Source organism: Rhamphochromis longiceps, linkage group LG7 (assembly GCF_057381845.1).
Source record: "Rhamphochromis longiceps isolate RC_006_pf linkage group LG7, R_longiceps_female_GT1.1, whole genome shotgun sequence".
Taxonomy (NCBI): domain Eukaryota; kingdom Metazoa; phylum Chordata; class Actinopteri; order Cichliformes; family Cichlidae; genus Rhamphochromis; species Rhamphochromis longiceps.
The window spans coordinates 8896795-8918957 of record NC_140563.1 but is presented as its reverse complement, the minus strand read 5'-3'; the positions used below and the strand labels follow the sequence as shown (position 1 = coordinate 8918957).

At 44.2% G+C, this 22163-nt stretch overlaps 1 protein-coding gene across 5 annotated transcripts in view; it reads right to left on the bottom strand.

Annotated features, from left to right (window-relative positions):
* LOC146664735 (genetic suppressor element 1-like) overlaps nt 1-21871 on the bottom strand; it is a 39852-nt gene extending 17981 nt beyond the window's left edge. Inside the window, exons 1-2 of one of the 5 annotated variants that reach the window (XM_085411975.1) lie at nt 21192-21871; nt 121-300 (exon numbers count right to left, since the gene is read on the bottom strand). In XM_085411975.1, coding sequence (XP_085268101.1) covers nt 121-300; nt 21192-21228 — 217 coding nt within the window. In that variant the 5' untranslated portion in view covers nt 21229-21871. Of the gene's footprint in view, nt 1-120; nt 301-1930; nt 2088-6826; nt 7055-7866; nt 7996-21191 lie in introns of those variants that run through there. The other 4 variants (XM_085411976.1, XM_085411978.1, XM_085411979.1 and 1 more) reach the window with 4 other exon arrangements.
* Nucleotides 21872-22163: the final 292 nt, after the last annotated feature.

Genomic DNA, 22163 nt, shown 5'->3' with positions numbered 1-22163 from the left:
AAAGAGGAGTCTGTTTGTGTGTTTGTGTGTGTGTGTGCTCAAAAATACGTTAGCTCTCCAGGGCTTGAGGCAGCTGGAGCTGTGTTTGGGTGTGTGCAGGGTGGGTAAACCAGTGCTCACCTCTGGGGTCCTCTGCCTGTTTGGCCAGTTTACGAAGGGCAGCAGCGAATCCAGAGTTTGCAGACTGGGCAACTGCGTTCCCATTGGTTAGTGGACTGAGGGGACTGACTGTAGCCGTGGTGCGACTCGCCGTGGAGATCATTCCTAATGATGGTGACTTATTGGACTCATGGTTCATACCTGGCGAGAGCAGAAAGAAAAGATGCGAGGAACTTTATTATTGATTTGATTAAGCGAAGGCCTCGCTCAGCGTTGCACTCGGCTAACTTCCTGCCTAAAAAAAGATTTCTGAACACAGCTGGTACCAGAGTCATTCTGAATCAACAAAACTCAACTGACAAGTGTGTGTTTGTGTGTGTCTGGGGATGATAGTGAGTGCATACGTGGGGGTCAGCTCCACTAGAGACAGTGTGGAGGCAGGAGAGCGGTGACCCTAATAGCAAATCACACACATGAGTGCACACATGTCCGTTTCCTCAAGGGAGCCACCCAACACATCTTAAGACCGCAGGGGCGTCTACACACAAACCACACTGCGCTTTTACACCCTTGTGGAGCATGCAATCATGTACACACATACATGCAGAAAACAGAAACACACACAGAGCGTCCATCGATCTACTGGACAGAGAACACACTGAGAACAAACACAAGTAAGGTAACCTTTGTCTTCACCCTCTACCCTCTTACTGACCCACTAATGTTAATTACAGCTGGAATTAGCCAGCACCCCTCCACCCACCCTGGCTGCTACAGCACTGACCTCATTAGCACCACAACACACAATCACACGAACACCTTTAGAACACTCACACAGACACATAAAACCACAAAAAGAGCAAACAAAAGGGCCAGAGCAGTAAACACACTCATGAAAAATTCAACGCGCCGCTCGTCACACTGACAACTTTGATAAAGTGGAAGAATAAAGTAAACGGTGGATTTCAGAGCTTGGAAATCTCAGACTTACAGATTCCAAAACAGGGAAAACAGCAGAGTGATTAAAAAAGTATGTAGGAGCATTAAAACAGATTTAAACTCGGTTAAGATTGAAAGAGATAATTAAAAAAAAAAAAAAAAAAAAACGAGAGCTGGTTAGAGGTTAACTCTAGGTAGGTTTCCTTTGCACATGCTCCCAAACATAGAAGCCTAGATTAGAGAGAAATGTGCCGTTTCAGGTTTTATGACCCTGCAAGCTGACAAAAAGCTAGACAGTGTGTGATGCATACAACTGACATGCATGTAGCTTCTGACATGCCACGCTCTTATCTAACAGAACCTGTTTCTATACAGTCCTTCCTCCTAATTTCTTCATGTCTGCGGTCACACATGTATTTACACGTCTTAAAGAAAATTGAACTTGAAACTGTGAATCAGATAGACAGAAAGGGAACGAGAGAGATGAAGAGAGCAAAAGCTCAGATCCTGACAGGCTGTGTGTGTGTCTACATCTCTGTCCCTGCTGAGCCCAGCAGTCAAGGGAGAGATGATAAGACAGTTTCTATCGACTCCTTCTCTCCCTCCCTCTCCCCTCTACTCGTCCACTCTTTCCTCCCCCTCTTTCTCTCCACTCTTTCCTCCCCATCTCTCCCTCTCTTTCTCTCCACTCTTTCCCGTTTATCTCAGCACACTGGAGCTTATTTAACAAAAGCCAACACACATAATCTCCTCTCTGTCTCTTGCTTTCTTTCTTCCTTCTTTCTACAATCTTTTCTTACACCCTCTGATATTTATCCATGTCGTTCACAAACACAGAGACACGCGGGCTGCCGTGTGCATATGCGCATAATTCAATCATGCAAGCACTCACCCTGCCGCTCACTGTTCTCCTCCTGCTTGTCGTCTTTCTGCTCCTATGAGAGTCTCTTTCACTCTCTCCCCTCTCAGCCTTGCAGCTGCTACATGGTCACGTGACCTCTTTTCTATCCACTTCCCACCTCCTCCACCTCTTCCTCCTCCTCCTTCTCGCCATCTACTGCCCCCCTCCCTCTCCAGCCTACCTTTTACTCCTCTCTTCTCTCACTTTTTGTATCCATTTTCTCTCCTCAGACGCACCCTCCACCCCCCCACCAACCAACCCGACCCTCTCTCCTCCTCAGACAGCGCTTTCTGTCGTTTTCTTTCCTCTCTTCATTCTTCAGCCTTCCTCCTTTTGGCTAGCACTCATGGGAGGGTGGCGTGGTGACTGGAAGGGGATGAGTACGAGGAGGGAGGGAGGGTGCAGGGTGATGAAGGGGAGGGTGTGTGATTTGAGCTCTGTGTGTGTGTGTGAGGTACAGGGTAGTGTTAACCCTCCATCCATCACTCTGTCTCTCTGTTAGTCAGTCCTGTCTGCTCTGGGATGCAGGAGGTTATGTGGTGGGGTTTACAGTGACCTTTAACCCTTCACCTCTGACCACTGCTGCTCCTGACAGCGGGAGGGCTGACATATGAAACACACAACAGCCCTAAATACAAATTAAGGCTTTTTTTTTAACTCCCTCTAGAAATCTTTTTTTTTTTTTTTTTTTAAAAACAGGACAGATTGAGTAAACATGACTAAAAGGCGCCGTGAGGCTCTATTGCTCACTGCATCAGAAAACAGCTGGGTGTAAGAAGAGGAAGAAGAAGAAATGGAGAAACAACCTTAGGCAGGAAAATGGGAATTTTTGCCTGAGGATGGTGCTATACGAAAGACCATATTATTATCAGCAAACAATAGGCCTCACCCTGTGTGCGCTGTCCATTTCAGATAACCACGCAGATTCATTTAAAAGAATAGAGTGTGTTTGCGAACAAGATTATCATTACAGTTATGACACACACGCTGATATCAAGCAAACATGTTGACATCACATTAAAAATAAACATATTAGCAAGGCTCAAATCCACTGGCTGTCAGCTTTTCTGTGTGGAGTTTGCATGTTTTCTCCAGGTGCCTCCAACGCCCAAAGACCTGCATGTTGGGTTAACTGGTGATTCTGAGTCGGCCGCATGTGTGAATGGGCTTGGCTACAGCACCCCCCACAGTTATGCATATCTACTCCTAATGATCACTGTTAAGCCTGTCGTGAAATAATAGGGATAATATGCAGGTCTTTAAACCATCCTCTCTTTAATTAAGCCAACTTTCTTCTCATTGGCTGCCCCTCATAAACAGAAGGTTTGAACAGCAGGTGGGTGGGACTACTGTACTGGCAGATGACCATATTAGGGATATCTGCTCTCATTGACATCATACTGAGGGAAAACTAGAAAAAAAGCTTGAACAAAGCACTTAGGGTGGCCTGAACTTTCGGTTATTACTAGAAGCTTTGGTTATGTTTTAAATGAGAATCGACCACTGGAACATATAATAGGCAAATAATAAGAAAAAGCACAATAGGTGAACTTGAAAAAAAAATCCTGTTGTTACAGTTGCTACTTGCTCAGAGTCGGTGTATTTGGGCTCAACTGTGAGCTTAGTACAGTAGACATGACGCTACTGATAGCATGTAATTTACACAATTTTACAACAGCAAGTTGCACCACGCAGATTGTAAAATGCACTTTTTTACTCAATCCTTTCTTGAGCTTTAGAGATAGATAAATGCACCCTCTGTACAACATTTCTTTGCAGTGCACTTAGTTTTCAGCGTTGACCTAAGTGACCAGCGATGCCTCAGCTCCTAAGAAACCCTGTCGAAAAGCAGAAACTAGCAGGACTTCCCCACAGCTGCCAAAATGGAAACTGCACGAAATTCATCTGCACACAAACACACCTACATACAGAATCCCACCCTGCTCAGCATGATGCAAGAGATATCAGACATGTTGAGGCCTGCGTCTTTAACACCTTTACCCTGCCCCTCTCTTCCACTTTTACTCTTTCTCTCTCTCTCACACACACACACATATACATATACACACACCACACACGACTCGGGGGGACTGTGAGGACAGCGGGGGAGGTCCTGCTCTGCCCCGTCAGCTCATTAAAAAAAAAAAAAAAGCAGTGTGTGTGTGAGAGAGAGTGTGTGTGCAAGCAGGGATTGGTCATTAGGAGGAAGAAGACGTTGGGTTGTAACATACTACCTAGTTATTAACTCCCATCACACTGGTATATGACCGCATATGTGTGTGTGTTCTTGTGCAAGCTACTATTTTAACATTTAAGACATTAAACTGGCTATTTACAAACTGTTACCCAACAGCAGACCAATAATAAGTGTATATACACACACACACACACACACACACACACACACACACACACACACACACACTAAATATGCTACATTTAAGCTCTAAGATGTTATTATCTGGACCCCTACGGCTGATAGTAATCACAACAGTGGCTACTGCCGTTGTTACAATAGCTGGCAGACTTGTTCAAATTCCTCTGACACAACACACACACACACACACACACGAAGAATGAGAGAACGAGAGAGAGGAAAAGTAGCCAAATGTTTTACAGCCTCTTAAACTTGTCTGTAATAGCAGTCAGAGTGGCGTCAACACAGCAGTCTCCTGGGTTACTCCAGGGGCTGCTAAATGGCTTTACTAGCTCCAGTCACTCTGCAGCTTGCACAGAAACACTTAACACATCCTTACAATCCATAAACAACGAACACTCTCCCCGACTCCAGCAACTCACACACACTCACCCGACACAGGAAAGGGTCACAAGTTAACGTGAATGTAAAAAAAAAAAGGAACTAAAAAAAAATAACAAAAAACAGTGTCAAACACATGCAGGCCGTCTGTGCGAGTACATGAAAAGGAAGGCACATTCACAATTAGCTGACTCAGGAGTCGGGAGCTGTGCGTCACAAAACGTATGCATGTGACCCCTAGGGACCAAACAGCCAGCACGCATTTATGGTCCTGGGATAAGTGGAGCAGAAAAACCACGTACTGTAATAACCGACACCTCCAGCAAACAAAAAACAAATGCATGCACACACACACACACACACAAAAAAGGGGAAGTGCATCCAAAAACACGCCAGGGCAGATTGTTAGAAGCACGTAGAGGTATATGAATAACAAAGAAAGCATGGGAAGTGCAGCAGCCATTACTCTGCTTTATGCTTTACAGCGAGGCCGCCAGAGCAGAGCCATGTTACTGTGCAATAATAACAGAGTCAAGATGTTAGTGAAAGGTCTATAAATTATCACAGCCTCAGCTTAGAGTTGAAATGTGGGCTGCCAGTGGGTAAAAAAAAGCCTCATGGTTACATATCCTCTTCTTTTCCCTCTTGAACCTAGGGCCTTCCCTTCCACCTTCCTCTGGCTGCAAGGCATTGCTCCTCTTTGGGTGAACCCCTCTTCTCAGTGTGTCTACGAGCCTCTTGTCACTGTCTTTCACATACAGAAAGAAGATATAAATAGTGGCTGCTCTCCTGCCTCACACGTTCCTCTATCTGTCCATACTATAGTTTCTTTGCTTGTCATTTCCCCCTCGCTATCTCTTCTTCAGCCTCCTACCACTCACTCGACAGCTTCTCCGATCACGTCTGCTGCGTTTCTGCCTTCTCCCCCATCTGTGTCATCGATCTCTTCTACAGCTTGTGCCTCAGTCTCACCTCTCTGATACAGAAATGATGGGAAAAAAACAATAAAAAATAAAACAATCTGAGGAAAACCAATCTTACTCCCGTCTCAGTTTATTTTGGCGCCTGGCGAGCGCCTGACTCCTGCCTGCAGCCTTTTTTTTTTTTTTTTTTTAAACTCGGCGTGTGTCAGGTGTTCATGTGCTCAGCGTCAGTGGCAGAGGTGCAGACACAGAGGGTCGTGTCAGACGGTTGACAGCCTCAGTTACTCCTCCTCTGGCCCGAGGCCCGCTCTGTTTTACCAGGTGCCGACACTGTCGTGGTTAGACGTCGACCATCTGAGCAAACACGAGGAGGATGGAGGGGGGATGGGTTGAAGAGAACACACACACACGCAGTCTCATTGCACAAAGGTGCACAAAGACACACCTGCTAAACAACTGTTGCTGTAGTAAACAATCATGTTGGTGCCCAGAGAGTATTATTCAAACTGTGAAGATGTTCAGCAAATCAGAGCAAAGTCGACACTTGTTGGCCCAGGAGTAAATTAAGCTGAATGGATCTTATGGATTATTTCCTTGCTTATTATCACTGTACAGATTAGGCCAAAGCTGCACGGCTGGGGCACTTTATTTATTACCATCAGCACCTGCCCTTCATATCAGCTCATGTAGCCAACTGTTTGCTCAGCTACAGAACAACACCAGATAGCCCTCAGGTCAGATTATGCACTCAAACGCTTGTGCAATCATGAGAAAATATTCTAACACAACTAACCAGCACTGAAGGCGAAGAACGCCACAGAAGAAGCAGCCAATCACAGCTGGCACCGACAGGCTGAACCTGCAAAATTACAACATCTCATCCCACAGAGGACACACCACTTAGTCTAAATCTAAAATAATAATAATAATAATAATAATGATGACAATAACAAGTCAACAAAATACCAGAGTAGGTTTTGTAATCTGATTACACAGAAACACTGATGTGAATGGGAAGCCATAGTATGAGCAGCATGAGCAGCATCTATATGAGAAGGAGGTAATTAAAGAGATTGGAGGTTTACTCAGTAACACCCCTGCTGAGCAGCTGGTCTACGGCAGGTCAGGAGCAGCACATGGTGCATGAAGCGCACGCGTGCACGTATGTGCGTGTGTGCGCGTGTGTGTGTGTGTGTTGAACTCCACCTGCGGGCTGTGTACACACACAAAAGCGAAGGGGATCCGCTTGACTGCTGCTAATGCGCCCGGCGGCATCTATCTCAGCCAAACAATACAGTCGCTGTTAAAGGTCCCGGATTAAAGAGCGACTCTTCTGTCTCCCGTGGGTGCTGTGAGATGAACTATCAGAGGGAAACTGTCCCACACCGCCGCTGTTGCTGTGTGAGCGCTTCCCTCTGTCTTCCTGTCTATGAAGTTTGCTCAGCGCAAACAGCACAAGTGTTTGATCACTGACAAGTTTGGCAAGAAAGACGCATAACAAGGAACCACAAACACCTTTAAATACCCACCCTGCAGCTGCGCCCAAGTTCACCGCACGGAGCAGGAAGTGGATCGGTCTGGCTTCAAAATAAGAGCATTTAGAGATTCCCAACAGGACAGTATATTAAGTAGCTTTTAAATGTCTTTGAATTTTGAGCCTTTAACGTGTCTTTGTGACACTAGGGATTATTTGGTTCCAGTATTTGGTCCCAGCATTAGAGTTTAAGATTTTATAAGCTTGTATTTTAACAGAGGAAACCAGAAGTGGCTCGCACCTGCTGTCTGTCAAGATGGACCAGTTTTCCCTATCACATATTTTCAACTTATTCAGCCTTTGAGTGCGGTATGACTAAAAATAACTTCAGTTTCACTCTTCACTTCTAACTATCCGACTTATGTTGGCGAAGGAAAATAACAAACAGGATATAACCTAACCTACACACACACACACACACGCACGCACGCACGCACGCACACACACACACACACACACACACACACCAAAGCTTTAACGCAAGAGAAAATATAACACCTTGAAGTCGGTGTAGGCACTGATGGCTACAACAAAGAGAAATAAAATACTGTAAAAGAAGTCGGGTCAGTAGCTGCTCAGCCCCGCAGACAACATCCAAGCAATGTTAACTCAACAGAGACAGGCTCAAATGAAAGACCTCATCACTTTCTCCAGGTAAGAACAGAGTAAACAAAGACTTTTGTACTGAAACTGCAGAAAACACACAACTCACCGCCACTCTAAAGAAAACAGAATCCTTGGTTATCGCGCATCCTTGTGTGGATAAATGACGGCTCTGCCGCACGGCTTGATCTCACAGAGAGCAGTACGACACTCAGCGATGTGGAGATGTAGGAAGGAGAAGGACAACACATTAACTGTCCTCACAGAGAGAGAGGGGGGGGGGGGGGAGGAGGGAGGGAGGCGGGGAATGAGATGGGAGGGGGAAGTAAGGAGGAGGAGGAGGGCAAGCACCTGCTCCTCTGATGCTCCCTGGAGAGATGGAGGGATGGAGGGAAGGAAGATGTGGCCCCAGACTGCTGATACCTCACAGCCCGGACATGTTTACTGTCCACTGGAGACAATCAGATCTGTTCAAGTCAGCTCCTCCTGCTGTTACTGCACACTCACACCATACAGAGAATCACTATCAGGCTCATTTTAACTGATTTACGTTTGTATACTATTTCTTTAAAGTAGCCATTCCGATATAATGTAAAAAATACTGCTTAGGGAGGCAGTTAAATTGCAACAAGTCTTATTGCAGTGGATATTAAAGGCTACTTTATGATTTGTTATGTATGAATGCTAAGCAAAAGACATGCAAAGTGTCATAAATTCAAATGTTTCCAAGTATCTGCAAAGGAAGTCTGGGAAGACACCCTGGACTCTGAGTGATGCTCCAACCTGACTGTACGCTGACCTCAACCATGCAGCCAAGGATTGTTTTTCAAAAGGTGACAAAGCAGAGACAAAGAGGCTTGTAGCAGCTTGTGGAAAAAAACAGAGGAAGTGCTGCTTGTTTCTAGTAGAATCGCTGTCACCATAACATTTTTCTGTGAAGTGCTCTGTGGGTTAATTTTTCACCAGCTTTGTGTCAACTTTGTGGTTACGTTAAACAGGTAATGTAGCAAATCAGTTACTTATTTACAGATAGATAGATAGATAGATAGATAGATAGATAGATAGATAGATAGATAGATAGATAGATAGATAGATGGATGGATGGATGGATGGATGGATGGATGGATGGATGGATGGATGGATGGATGGATAGATAGATAGATAGATAGATAGATAGATAGATAGATAGATAGATAGATAGATAGATAGATAGATAGATAGATAGATAGATAGATGGGTTATTTGAAGCGAAAATACCATTAATACACTTCACTTTGGTTTTCTACAATATTTGCTGAAGTTATAAATATGCTATGTTAAGTATCAAGTCCTAAACATGTTTAATACCATTCATCTATCATGATGTGCTATAAGCTTGCTCAGCCAGCTTCATTTAGTCTAATATTTCAACATCTCCCCTGGGCCTCTCTGTCTCCGTCTTTCTTGATCATTCATCCCTTCATTTCCTCATCCCTCTCTCCTCATCTCCCAAGCAGCTGCTCCACTTTGCAGCTATTTAACAGCTGTTTTGCATCAATTTGCGCTTCAGAGTGCAGATTTCTACCTTGTCCATCCTTCTCCTCCCTCTCACTTTTCTCTTTCTCTCTCTCTCTCTCCTTCCTTCTCGTCTTCCTCTTGCATTTCTAAGATGCCAGACACACAGTAGCACCAAACAGCCTTGATGTTTTCCTCAATGAATAGACTTTCTCCTTCAAGTCTTTCCCTTTCCATTCACTGATGAAAGACTCTCACACACACTAGCCTGCATAAGTGCAGAAAAGACACTCATTTGTACACACACACACACACACACACACACACACACACACACACACACACACACACACACACACATAAACACATATGCATATGCACACAGATTAGCCACCCCCTACTTCCCTACTTTTCTCTCTATGGAAACAACAAGTACTAAAGGAAGCAATGGAAAAGAAAAGAAAAAGTGAGGCTCCCCTATAATCCTCAAATCCCCCTCTCTTGTACTCAAACCTACACAAGAGAAAAGAGGGGGAGTGAGTGTGTCTGTATGTGTGCGCGTGTGCAGAGACTAGTGTAGCCTGACATGATTTATGGTTTGGCTGTGCACTGCAAGCAGACACTCTCAGTTTTCTCTGAGGTGGGTGTCTCACCTCCATCCTTTGTGACCTATACAGGTTGTATAGCTGTGTCTGTGTGTGTGCAGGAAAAAGACAGGGAAAAAGAAAAAAAGGAAGGCGGGAGGACGACACACTGTAAAATATACACGTGCAGGTGCATGAAAGGGAATCCAAACCTGATTGAAAATGGGCTGCCCGTTCTGCTTGTTTGTGTGTGTGTGTGTGTTTGTCGGGGTCACTGCACACAGCGGCGTGTATTCTCCGGGTGGGTTACACTTGCCGGTTGGACTGTTGGATCCCCCATTAAGCAGCGTGTAAAAGAGGCCAAGCACAGAGGCCATTATGAACTCCAGCGGTAATAGCTCCAGGAATCTTACTGCCTCTGGAGACCCGGTCATTAGCCTATTCCTCTCTCATAAAGCCCTCTATCCATCACACACGCAAGCATACACACATTTGTATGCAGACGCAGCCACACGCAAACACGCAAGCACATGCACCGTTTGTCTCCGTCTCCTGCTCCCTTTCTCTGTCTATTCATCTCTGGTGAAGGAGGGAATAGTGCTGGGGATACTGCTACAAGAGCAATCCACCAAGACATCCACAGATGTCTTTGAAAACAGATGCACCCGCTCGCACATAAACACACGCACACAAACCAGTGGCACGCACGCACACACACAGATGCTCATTTACAAAAGCAGCGAGGCATAATATCAGCCATGAACCCAAACCCCTGATTATTTAAATGTATTCCTCCTTCCCCATCCAGTGAAAGTGAGATGCTGTAGCAGCCTGTTAGCCGCGGTCAGGTAGGAGATTACAAACAGAAACACTGTCACATACAATGGAGCTACGCGGCTGGACAAGCATTATAATAGCAACTAAATCCACCTTCTGAGCCTTCTCTCTCTTACACATAGATGTATGTGTGCATACACACTCTCTGCAGGGAGATTTACTGGCAATTCAAACAGTGGATACAAACTGTAGAGACAACAATAAGATGAGTACAGTCTTTATCCTCAGGCAGCTGCACAGACACACACACACATCCTGTACAATGGTATGTTCATAACTGCCATGCAAAACAGCGTCCACGAATACACACACACACACACACACACACACACACACACACACACACACACACACACACACACACACACACACACACACACAAAACTCACACCCTCAAAGTATGCAGACTATAGGCAAAGCAAAAGTTCCTTTTTTTAAAAATATGGGCACATGCATATCGACACACACACACACGCACACACACACACACACACACACACACACACACACACACACACACACACACACACACACACACACAAAGTCATGCAATGTACTGTATGTACTATCACACCCAATTCAAAGGGAGTCCAGAGAGAAAAGATACCTGGGGATGGAGACACATTGGCAAAGGTAATGCTGGAGTCAGTCACTCTGTCCTCGGGCAAAGGAAAAACCAAACCCACACACACATGCACGCCACATGCACACACACACACACACACACACGCACAGTGCTGTAAAGATAAGCACTAATCCTGTTTATTACCTCCCTCCTCTCTGCACTCTCCCTCTCTTTTTCATTTTATCTCTCTCTCATTTTCTCCCTCGCTCCCCTCTTCTCTTATTTTTCCTGTCTCTCCTCCTCAAGCCTATTTTAGTAGCGGTCGCGCGCACACACAGACTCACACACACGTTGTCAGTTTACTCCTGTGATGTTTGTTGGCCTGGGGCTGAGACGAGGAAACAGGGAGGGGAGTGTTGATGTGTGCTGCTCTTTTCCAGCTCCAGCTCTGTTCACGTCCTGCAGAGAGAATTACCTTCCCTTTGTCTGTGTGAAGGGGCTGCTGCCTTTACCATCTGTGCAGCGGATACAGTGGCAGGCGTGTGTGTCTGCGTGTGCATGTGTGTGTGTGCCTCCTTGCATGTGCATGTGTTTCCATGCGTGTGTGCATGTTTCTGTAAGACTGTTGAGTAATCCTTTAATATAAAGACATTTTTGCAGAATCTGATGTATTAAAAGAGAGGGAGGGGCGTGTTTGGAGTTAAGGCTTCGTGATAAGAATTGTGTGTAAGGGTCACAGAATGAGTGCCATCACATTCATCTGATGTGTGTGATATTAATGCTGAAAAAATAGTGCTGTTTGGGAGCTTTCAGAGCGTTCTCATGTTATTTTTTTTTGACCTTGGAGGCAGAAACTGAAAAAAAAAAAACAGTCAGCATCCTTCTGGTGGCTGACCTCAAACTTTTGATCAAATCACTTGATGCCCGAGTTGCTCAGTTGATTCTTTTTGCATGGTCACTTCCTCAGTTTAGTTCTCTCAGTTTTCTTAGTAGTTTTATTCCTTGAATAAACATCCTGTTTAGGTTTTCTAGGTACAAATCATTATTTATTTTGCTTTTTTTTTTTTTTTCATAGATTGCTTCTAAGTGCGTTTGGAATGCACTCCACAGCTTGATTTTGCTAACTAATTTATGTAAAAACCTTTCTTTCTCTTCCACTTGCTTGAAATGTTTGCACAATTTTTAAAAACTGATATTGTTTTTTCTGGGCAGCACGGTGGAGCAGTGGCTTGCACTGTTGCTTCACAGCAAGAAGGTCCTGGGTTTGAATCATCTGGATGGAGGCCTTTCTGCATGTTCTCCCCATGCAGTTAGTGAGGTTAGGCTAACTGGCGATTCTAAATTGTCTATAGCTGTGAATGGGTTTCTGTCTGTGTGTGTTAGCCCTGTGACAGATTGGCGACTGGTCCTGGATGTAGCCCACCTCTCCCCCTGTGGCAGCTGGAAAAGAGGATAGATGATTGTTTGGTTGTTGTTATTTTTTGACTTTTTATGGTTATTCTCGAAGGTTTCAGAGTGAGCCGAGCTCTTTTCATGTAGGTGCACCATCATAGCAAAGTAATCACATTTTCCTCTATTTCACTCTTTTAGGCATCAATTCCACCTCTTGTACTTTCCTCCACCTTCATCTTAAACCACCCACATTCTCTCTCTCTCCCTCTCTCTCTCTCTTGTCCATCTCTCTCCCCCTTGACCCTCTCTCTTTCTTTCTACCTCACTCTCTCTCTCCAGATTGGCATGGCAGAGAGCAGCAGCTTGCCGTGGTCAGGCCAATTATTTACATAATTATGATCTCCCACTTAACCACATGATCCCTTACCTGGGCGTGGGCAATTAAAGCCACCGTCATTATGCAGATTATGCAAATGCAGTCATAAGCAGAACAAGGTGGCGATAGCTCATGTGAGCAAACACATGCCCTGTAACCGTGAGCGTGCTCTGTTGGTGTGTGTCAGCTGTGTGCAGCAGGATGTGGGAACACACTTGTCAGTTTTCTGATTTGTTAATTGTATTTTTTTTCTCGTGCCACTTGTTGACCACAAACTGTCTAAATGTTCACAGGTGGCGCTCAGTTTTCGTTCTTGATGCAGCTTTGCTTTTATGAGCTGAGATTTTTATGTGACCAGCCTTCAAACAATGAAGAAGAAGGGTTTTTTTGGTTTACAGAGGTCAACATACAAAGAAAATTAAGTTTTAAGACTCAAATGTTGTTCGACCTTAGTAGCACAACCAGCCAGGCTGTTCCAGCTGTCAGGGCGAGAGATGGGTTACACCGTGGATGGGCGTAAACAGAGAGACGCACGTCCATTCATGCTCAGCACGGTCTCCAGTTAACCTAACATGCATGTTTTGGACTGTGGTAGGAAACCAGAGCACCTGGAGAAAACCCACACAGGTAGAGGGAGAATCGTGCCGCCCCTAAGAAGTCATTATTTATTCAAATGGGTTTTGTATATCATAGCTAAAGCAGCCAACACAAAATCTGCTTTGTCTATTGATGCTTACATCAGTTATGCTTAGTACCCCGGAAATAAATTGTCCTCCACACTAGATCAAGTTTTGGACACTAGCTTCTCGGGAGGCGCTCAATATTTCTCTGTTTCTTTTCGTTAACATTAAAATCTCTCTGTTTCAAGACTCAAGCAGTGAAGTGATGAACAGAGAAGAGAAATGCTTAAGCGTTTGCCTCGACATTTGGAGCTAATTAAACGCAGCCTGTTAATGATGCACTGAAATCATGACATATGGCTTCCCTCTACACGCGATGTTAAATTAACGATTTTAATAAATTCATAAAAGGAATCAGTTTTCATATTCACGAATCTGGTGCTCGTGTAATCTAGCTGGGATTAAAATAAAAGTTTGGTTTGCACTCCACTTGTGTTTCAAAGTGACGACTGTCTGGGATAAGTGCGGTGTTGGTTCTCAAGAGCCGAGCGTTATCTCTGTGTCTCTGTCCGATTTGGCTCAATTGCCCTTTAGATCGGATTTTATTTGTGGTACCTGCTTGTTAACTCCAGCTGAAACACAATTAAGTGCAGAGACAGAGAAGGGCTAATGAGATGGAGAGGAGAGGGCTATAAGTGACCCTGTGTATGTGTGCATGCATGTGTGAGTGTGTGTGTGTGTGTGTGTGTGTGTGTGCGCGTGTGTGTGTGTGTGCAGTCACATGTGCAAGTTCACTGGAACCTGCTAACACGGTGCGGCCAGGTGGCAGACAGAGCAATGCCCATGGGTAATCAACAGGCTCTTCAGTAAAGTGACATCATAGATTGTGTGTGTGTGTGTGTGTGTGTGTGTGTGTGTGTGTGTGTGTGTGTGTGTGTGTGTGTGTGTGTGTGTGTGTGTGTGTGTGTGTGTGTGATTTGAGCACAAAGGGAGACATGTCCAAACCTATATCTGCATTATGGAGCATACATGCCCAGTCTAACCGCAGTTAACCAGCTCTTTGTAAAGACTCCACACACACACGTGCACACACACATGTACCAATATACACACACTGGCACATTCAATCAATTATGTTTTGACATGGTTCATGAACATGCAGATGGTGCAGGACCAGCAGGAGCAGAGGACTGGGGATGTCTCTCTCTCTCTCTCTGAGCCTCAGTTGTGTAGGTGTGTGTGTGTGTGCGTGCCTGTGTGTGTGTGTGGTTGTGTTAAGAAGTTCACCGTCCTGTAAAAGATATGAATGCTGGCAAATTTTAGTTGCTGTATTTTTATTTGGCTAATCCTCCCTCCATCTGCTCGTTATCGTACACCGAGCTGCTTATTACAGTTTTACTCTCTCTCTCGCTCTGTGTGTGTGTGTTGCATGTACTCTGAGTCTGTGCATTTCCTTTTTGCGTGTGTGTGTGTGTTTGTGTGTGTGAAAATGAGAGAGCGCTACTAGGAGTTGCTGTTATCACCTCAGGTTAAAATCTGCTGGCATTTATCCCAATCTCCCCAGCTCAGTGAGCAGACAGGCTGCATGCATGTGTGTCTGTGTGTGTGTGTGTGTGTGTGTGTGTGTGTGTGTGCGTGCGTGCATGCATTTGTTTTCATTGTGTGAATGCGTGAGATCTCACATCAAAGTGTTCTGCTTGTTCTAAATGAATGTAAACATCACAGAGCAGACATGTTTGCTCGTGTGAGCATGTTTGTGTGTGTGTGTGTGTGTGTGTGTGCGTGCGTGTGTGTGCGTTGCTGGGTCCACACATGTTTTAAGTGAATCCTGTGTTAATTAAGACCTCATTAGTGACAACAGCTCTTTGACCAATTAGGGTGGATTGCTTACTTGCTCACTTGTTTGTTTTCTGGTGGAGACATTACCAAACACGCTGTTTTATTCATTCCTTTTCTTTTACATCCCTTCCTTCCTTGAGTTTATATCAACTGTCTCTGGAGGTTAGAAATCATAAAAAATAGATTAATGTTGTTTTCCTTTTTTCTTTCTTTTTTTTTTTGGGTTTTATTCTTTGTATTTTTTTTGGCAAGAGAAACTTATCCAGCTCCCACATGATGTTTCCCTGTGCGTGTGTGTGCATGCGTGTGGTTTTTATCTCCTCTGTGTTATCAAGCTGTTGTCATGGTCTTTTATTCATCTCATTAATAACAGTGCCCTTGAGGTGGAGCACCGCGACCCTGTTTTCATCGGCACACACTAGTAAGCACAAGCCTGCACACACACACACACACACACACACACACAATTAAAAGCGCAAGAGGCCCTGACAGCAGCTTCCTTTGAGGCAGCACCCATCTCAGCCTCCGTGTGAGTACACAAAGACTCTCCACACATACTGAGAGGAATTATAGCCAAACAAACAGCATGTGTGCGTGTGTGTGTGTATACACACACACATATATATGTATACATTCTCGTAAACACTTATTTCTGTGCTATTTAAAGTAAGGACTCAAGAGCAGTGGTTGACTAGACATATAGGCCAAGTTTATACTCTCATAAAAAGATATACAGTAAACCTTATGGCTAATTTTTGGACATACATGCACTTTACATATACTGTATGTTCCCAAGCACTAAAAGTTGCAAATCTTCAGACTTATTCAGGTTTGTTATGAGAAGACGTTCTGGCCAGTGCAAATACAAATATTTATTTCAGTTATAGATTTGAAGTTTATAGATTTACTGGTTTTAAAAACATTAAACACATTCTGACAGGTTTCCCTGTGTACCTGTGTTGTATTCTTAGGCTACGTCCAGAATAGCCCGGATTGAAAACGGCGTTTTCGTCTAAAAACGCTCCACGTCCACACTAACGTTTTCAGTCGTTAGTTGTGCATCCACGTTGAAAAGGCCCAAAACGCTTACGTTCCAGTCCTGCGCATGCGCAAAAGCGAGTGCGAATTAAAGAATTTGAAGAAAAGCTATCTGGAGCATGTACAAAGTGATATAATTTTTTTTTAGAGCTGTCAAAATTGAGAGCAATCAAAACAACTGCTGTATAAGCACTCGCTATCTTTGTTTAATTGGTCACATGACTACATCACATGACTAAAATGCAACGTAGCCTTAGTGGATTAGTGGGGCAGATGTTAGATAAACAGTGGTCAGTAAGATTAGAAAAATGCTATACAAATGCTAGCCTAGTACCATTATGATGCATGTATTATATGTCTGTTCCTAACTCCTCCCGCTTTTTCATGACACTCAAATCCTTAAAGATTATAATATTATGTGCAGTAGCTGATCTCAAAACAAACAGAGGGTAGCACCCTGTGTGTTCATTTGGAAAACAGTGAGGGTTTTTATATTTCCTTGGAGAAAAAGAGAAAAATAACTCAAAAGTAAGGACACAGAAGATTTTTCTTCACTACAAAGACATCCACAGTCTATCATTACTGAGTTTAATGCGCCTTTACTGCTGAACTAGTAACCACGCTGGATATTGTAAACATTCACAGTAAATTGGAGCGATGCTTTTCACCGTTCTCAGATTTCTCGTTTATGCACTTCACTTGTTATTTTGAGTGCATAAGCATGTTAATACCAACAAGGTGAAGTCCAGTGCACTGCGAGTCCCTGGATGGTCAAAAAGTCTCACCCTCAGTCGTCAGGTTCTTGGCAACAGAGAAAAAGGTGAGTGATCGCCAGCAGGTTTTAAGCCAGAAAGGAGGAAGATACATCATCAACATGAATGCTACATCAGCTCTAGTCTACTAACAGCTGCAGTTTTTTCAGGTGGTGATGTTACGTGCTTTATTCTTGTTTTTTGTTCATGGCTGCCTGTCGTCACTGTAAAATAACTTAGAATTAAATGTGTTTATGTGTAACTTAGTATTCAAGTAGCACTGAAATGTATCTCCACTTTAGCTAGCCTGCTACAGCAAGCTCAACAAGTTGTGAAGGTGCACAATATATACCGTTTGCTTTTAAGTCAACACCACCCTGTCAAAATGAACTACACTGATGAGTACGTATTATAGCCTATACAGGCTACTAACGGACATAACTGAACTGAGAAACAAACTCGGTCTTGGGTGTCTTTCTCATCAACGCCACAGCAGCTTTTTGCATGAACCACAATCTTCTTTTTGCAGCTGTTGCAAACATTTTGCAAGGCCGTTGAAGTCATTACTTTTCTGCAGCCTGAGAAATTAGTATTTGTTTGTGTGCTTCTGCCGCACAATTAAGGGAAAATATTTAGAGTGAAGTTACCAAATGCCGTTCTCACAGCGTGAGCGCCGGAGGCTGAATGAGAAGGGTGTGCCTTGCACTGTCTATGTGAGCGTGTGTTTGTGTGTTCATGTGACATCTGCCATAAATCAAGCCACAGTGTCCTTGCAGTTCTAACACATATCATGGAAATCAATGCTGAGGTCAAGCTGAACAGAGCTACCCAACCCCAGAAAATACCACAGCAGCCAATAAATGTGGCAGGCTAATACACACGTCAACACCTTGGCTTTCTCACCCTATCGACTTACCACGGATAATGTGTGCGCACACGTGAGCGAGTGCATGTATGGGCAGAAACACAAATGTCACAGAGTATGTGTCCATTCATCATGTAGACACTTGCACCAGGTTTAAACTGATGGACCTTTTTCAATAAATAAATAATTGTTTTCTTTTTAAAGCAGCTTTTTGTTTCTGATTCCTGACGTTGTTGATATCCAAAGGAGCTCCAATGCCATCCAGATAACACATGAGTGAGCCCCAGTGTTGGGTTGGATGAAATTTTCTTTCATTATAACAAACATGGACACACTAGTTTAGTCGGATCCTGCTGCGCAGAAAGTTCAAGCCAAACAAATGTCTCTGAAATTAACCCCCAGTAAATGCAAATTTACTACCTTCTAAAAACTACAATTAAAAAGCATTTGGCCTTTTTTTAAAAGTATAATTTACTTTGTCCTGAGAGCCAGCATCAGGCTAAGAAAGTTGAAAATTGTTGAGAGACAGGCTAACACTCGGTTTAGGTCTTTTCATGGGGATTTGTTTGACAGCAAGAAAAACATAGAAACTCAACCTCTTTATAATTTAAACATAAAAGCTGCCTTTTTTCCCTTTTGTTTTTTCCCCTCTTTTTCTTTTCACGCCTCCCTACAGCTTAGATGCACCTTCTCTTGGGAACACATTCTGATTTTAGAAAAATACGACTTTTGAAAAGACACCTGGACTGTGATCAGCTGACAAGTCACGGAGGGAAAACAGTAAATTGCCTTAATGTGTGTGACACATTTCACCAGGGGAGGTCCAGAGAGTGGGAAGCTAGAAAAAGATGTCACTTTCTTTTCCTTATGATACCTTGGTAAGGTCATGGTGTGCTCTGGGTGAGAAGGTGTAGATTTGCTCTCATGCACACACACATCTTCATGTCTCCTATGTCACATGTTTTCCCCCGCTCCAGGATCTAGGAAAGATTTTCATGTATTTTGCATGTATCATCATCTTGATTTTCAATTGTTACCTCTAATCTAGATTCCTCTGTCATCCTTACCCTGCTCCACTTCTTCTACCTTGGCTAATCACATGGCAGTCGCTACACACACACACACACACACACACACACACACACACACACACACACACACACACACACACACACACATCCTTTACCCCTCACCCCCTACATTGTCAAATGATCATTGAGGAGCGAGTGTGTGGCTGACACAGTCTCCACAGCAACGGCAGTTAGGACCAGGAGGGGGGCTGGGGCATCTTCCAATGTGTGAGTGGTGAGAGGACACACACACACATATACACACAAACACAATGAACACACACACCTACATACAGCACAGACAGGTGCACACAGCCACACACATACACAAACAAAGGTGGCAGCTATGACAAAAACCCATTCACACACATGCACAAAACCACAATCAAATAACACACAGACAAGTGCACACACACTACACAGACATTAAGCGAGACCTAGGAAACTGAAAAAAAGGAGGATGAAAGCAAGTGTGGAAGGAGGGTGGGAGGGAGGATGGAGGGGGGGCTGTTGCTTCCTGGAGAGATTTTCTTCTTCTTCCTCTCTCTTGTCACATGCACATGCAGATACAAACACACACAGACTCACACCTACGCACGCACACACAGGAATATACAAACAATGACAAAGCGCCACATAATCACTCAATCATTTATGAAAGCAGATGTATAATTCAAAAAGCAGCATGAAAGATTCACAAGGCAAAGAACATTGTTTAATCTGCCCTCCACCCTCTAATTCCCCCATCACTCCCTCCCCCTCTCCCTCCGTCTCACTTCTATCACACCCCTCTCTCTCTCCCACATTTCACCTTTTACCACAGCAGGTTTTTAATCACTGACCGCCGCCTGGCCCAGACAACTAAAAGGTCAGAGTTCGACTTCAGAGGGAAAACACAGACAGCGCTCAGTGTCAAGCATTATCATTCACATCCTTTCTCTTACCGTTTAAATGAACAAAATCCTACTTTACACTCGGCTTTCCTTTCCTACCTCAGTGTGTCAGTCTTAATTCTCTTCCTCCTCCCGCCGCCTCTTCACTGACCTCCCTGGTGCCGTCCCCGTCACTCTGCTCTCAGGCATGTTTAAGCACCTTTCTGAGGTAACCTCACACCTGTCTCCACACTGACACCGGCCGCACTCTCCTGCATTTCACACAGCTGCTCGAAAGACTGCAGATGAAAACTGTTTGACTGGCAGCAAAAGCCCCAACTGAAACTGAGTGATAAACCACAGAGCTACTGTAGATGCCAAGCACAAAATATCCCTTGAATTACATTAAAGGATTATGTTTATTTAGACTGCATTTCTACTATTAGTAACTGTTTATAATGGATTCTAATGATCAGTTGATCCTTAAATTAAATTAAAAGCTGAAAATGTTCAGGTTTTTTGGAGGGGGGAATTTTTAGATTTTAAAATTTTCCTTTTATACTCTAGTAAATGCTTAAATGGGTAACCAGTGATTCAGTTACCTAGGTGACAATTAATTGTCACCCATAATTTAAGGTCATTTAGCTGTGAGGTTGACTACACTCTGTCGATCAAGCCTAAAAATAACAAAAAGACCCATTCCCAGTTGTACACAGTAGTAACAAGAGAGAAAAAAAGCACAACTAAAGTATCAGGGGAGTGCTTCAGTAGGTCAACGCACTGAGCAAGAAGACTCAGAAAATTTACTTCTTCATGAAAGAAAACTAAATTTTGTCTCTCTGTCTTTCTGTTTCTGAAAAATCTAAAATGATGTTGTGACACCGAAAACATCATGAGAAGTGGCTCCTGCAGAAGCACAGCGTAGCCCTCCTTACCTGGCAGAAAACGGTAAATCAATGTGACATCACCCGAGCCATTAATTACGTCTTGAAAGAATGACTGCATGAAAAGGGAGATTCACTCTCTGCGGCTTGTGACCACCCTCTGTGCTGATACAATGTGACAGAACAAGAAATACCACCACAGAGCCATCCGCGGGAACATCAAAGACTGAGTATAATTGGTCTTACCTGGGAGGTAGAAGTGTGGGGTCTTTAATCCGAACATGATCCTGGATCCCTCCTCCACTGACTCAGAGAGTAAGACTCCGGGTTAAAGGAGGCAGGGAGGGGGGGTCGGGCAGAGGGAATGGGCTGCGGTCGGCTGGGTTAAGGAGTTTGTTGTTAATGTAAGTCATCAGACGACTCCCTGCTCCAGCTCTCTCTCTCGCGCACGCTCTCTTTCTCTTTTCTGGGCCCTGCGGGTGTGAGAAAGGAGGCAGGGAGAGGGGTCAGCCTCTGTCTACCTCGCTCACCTCCTCTTCAGCCTCTGAACTCAACCCGTGTAGAGAGAAGAGGAAGTAGAGAAAGATGCAGAAAGAGTGACAGAGAGGAGGGTGAAGCAAAAAAAAAAAAAATACTCCAAAAGCTGAGGATGGGAGACAGTGTGCTCATGCCATCTTTTACTGAGGAGATCGTCTGGGAGGGAGAGCCTCTGAGAGAGTTGGGAGGGTGACAGGAAGGATAGAGAGGGAGGAGGGAGTGAAGGAAAGAGAGAGAGAGAGTCTTCAGTCGGTGTCCTCTCCTTTTTTTTTTCAGTCCTGCGCTTTGTAATCCCTTCCTTGTTATTCATTCAGCGGCCTCTTGCTCGTTTGCTGTATAATGATCTGTTTTTCTGTGCCTCTGTTCTCCTTTCTGTCTCTATTCTTGCTTTATCCTCCCTCCTTTGCCTCAGTCCCACCACTGACTGCTCAGCTCAGCGAGCACAGAGGAGGAGGAGGAGGAGAAGGGAGAGAGAGAGAGAGAGAGAGAGAGAGAGAAAAGAGGGTGAAGGGGAGGGAGGAAGAGAAAAAAGAGGGGAGGAGGAGAATCATAAGACAGATGAGTGAGGGAGAGATGAATGAGTTTATGTTAGTGCAGTGTGCGCACACGTGTTTGTGTGTGTGTGCGTGTGTGTGAGAAATGTGAAGAGAGGAGGAAGGATGATTTAGCTGGTGCGAGTAA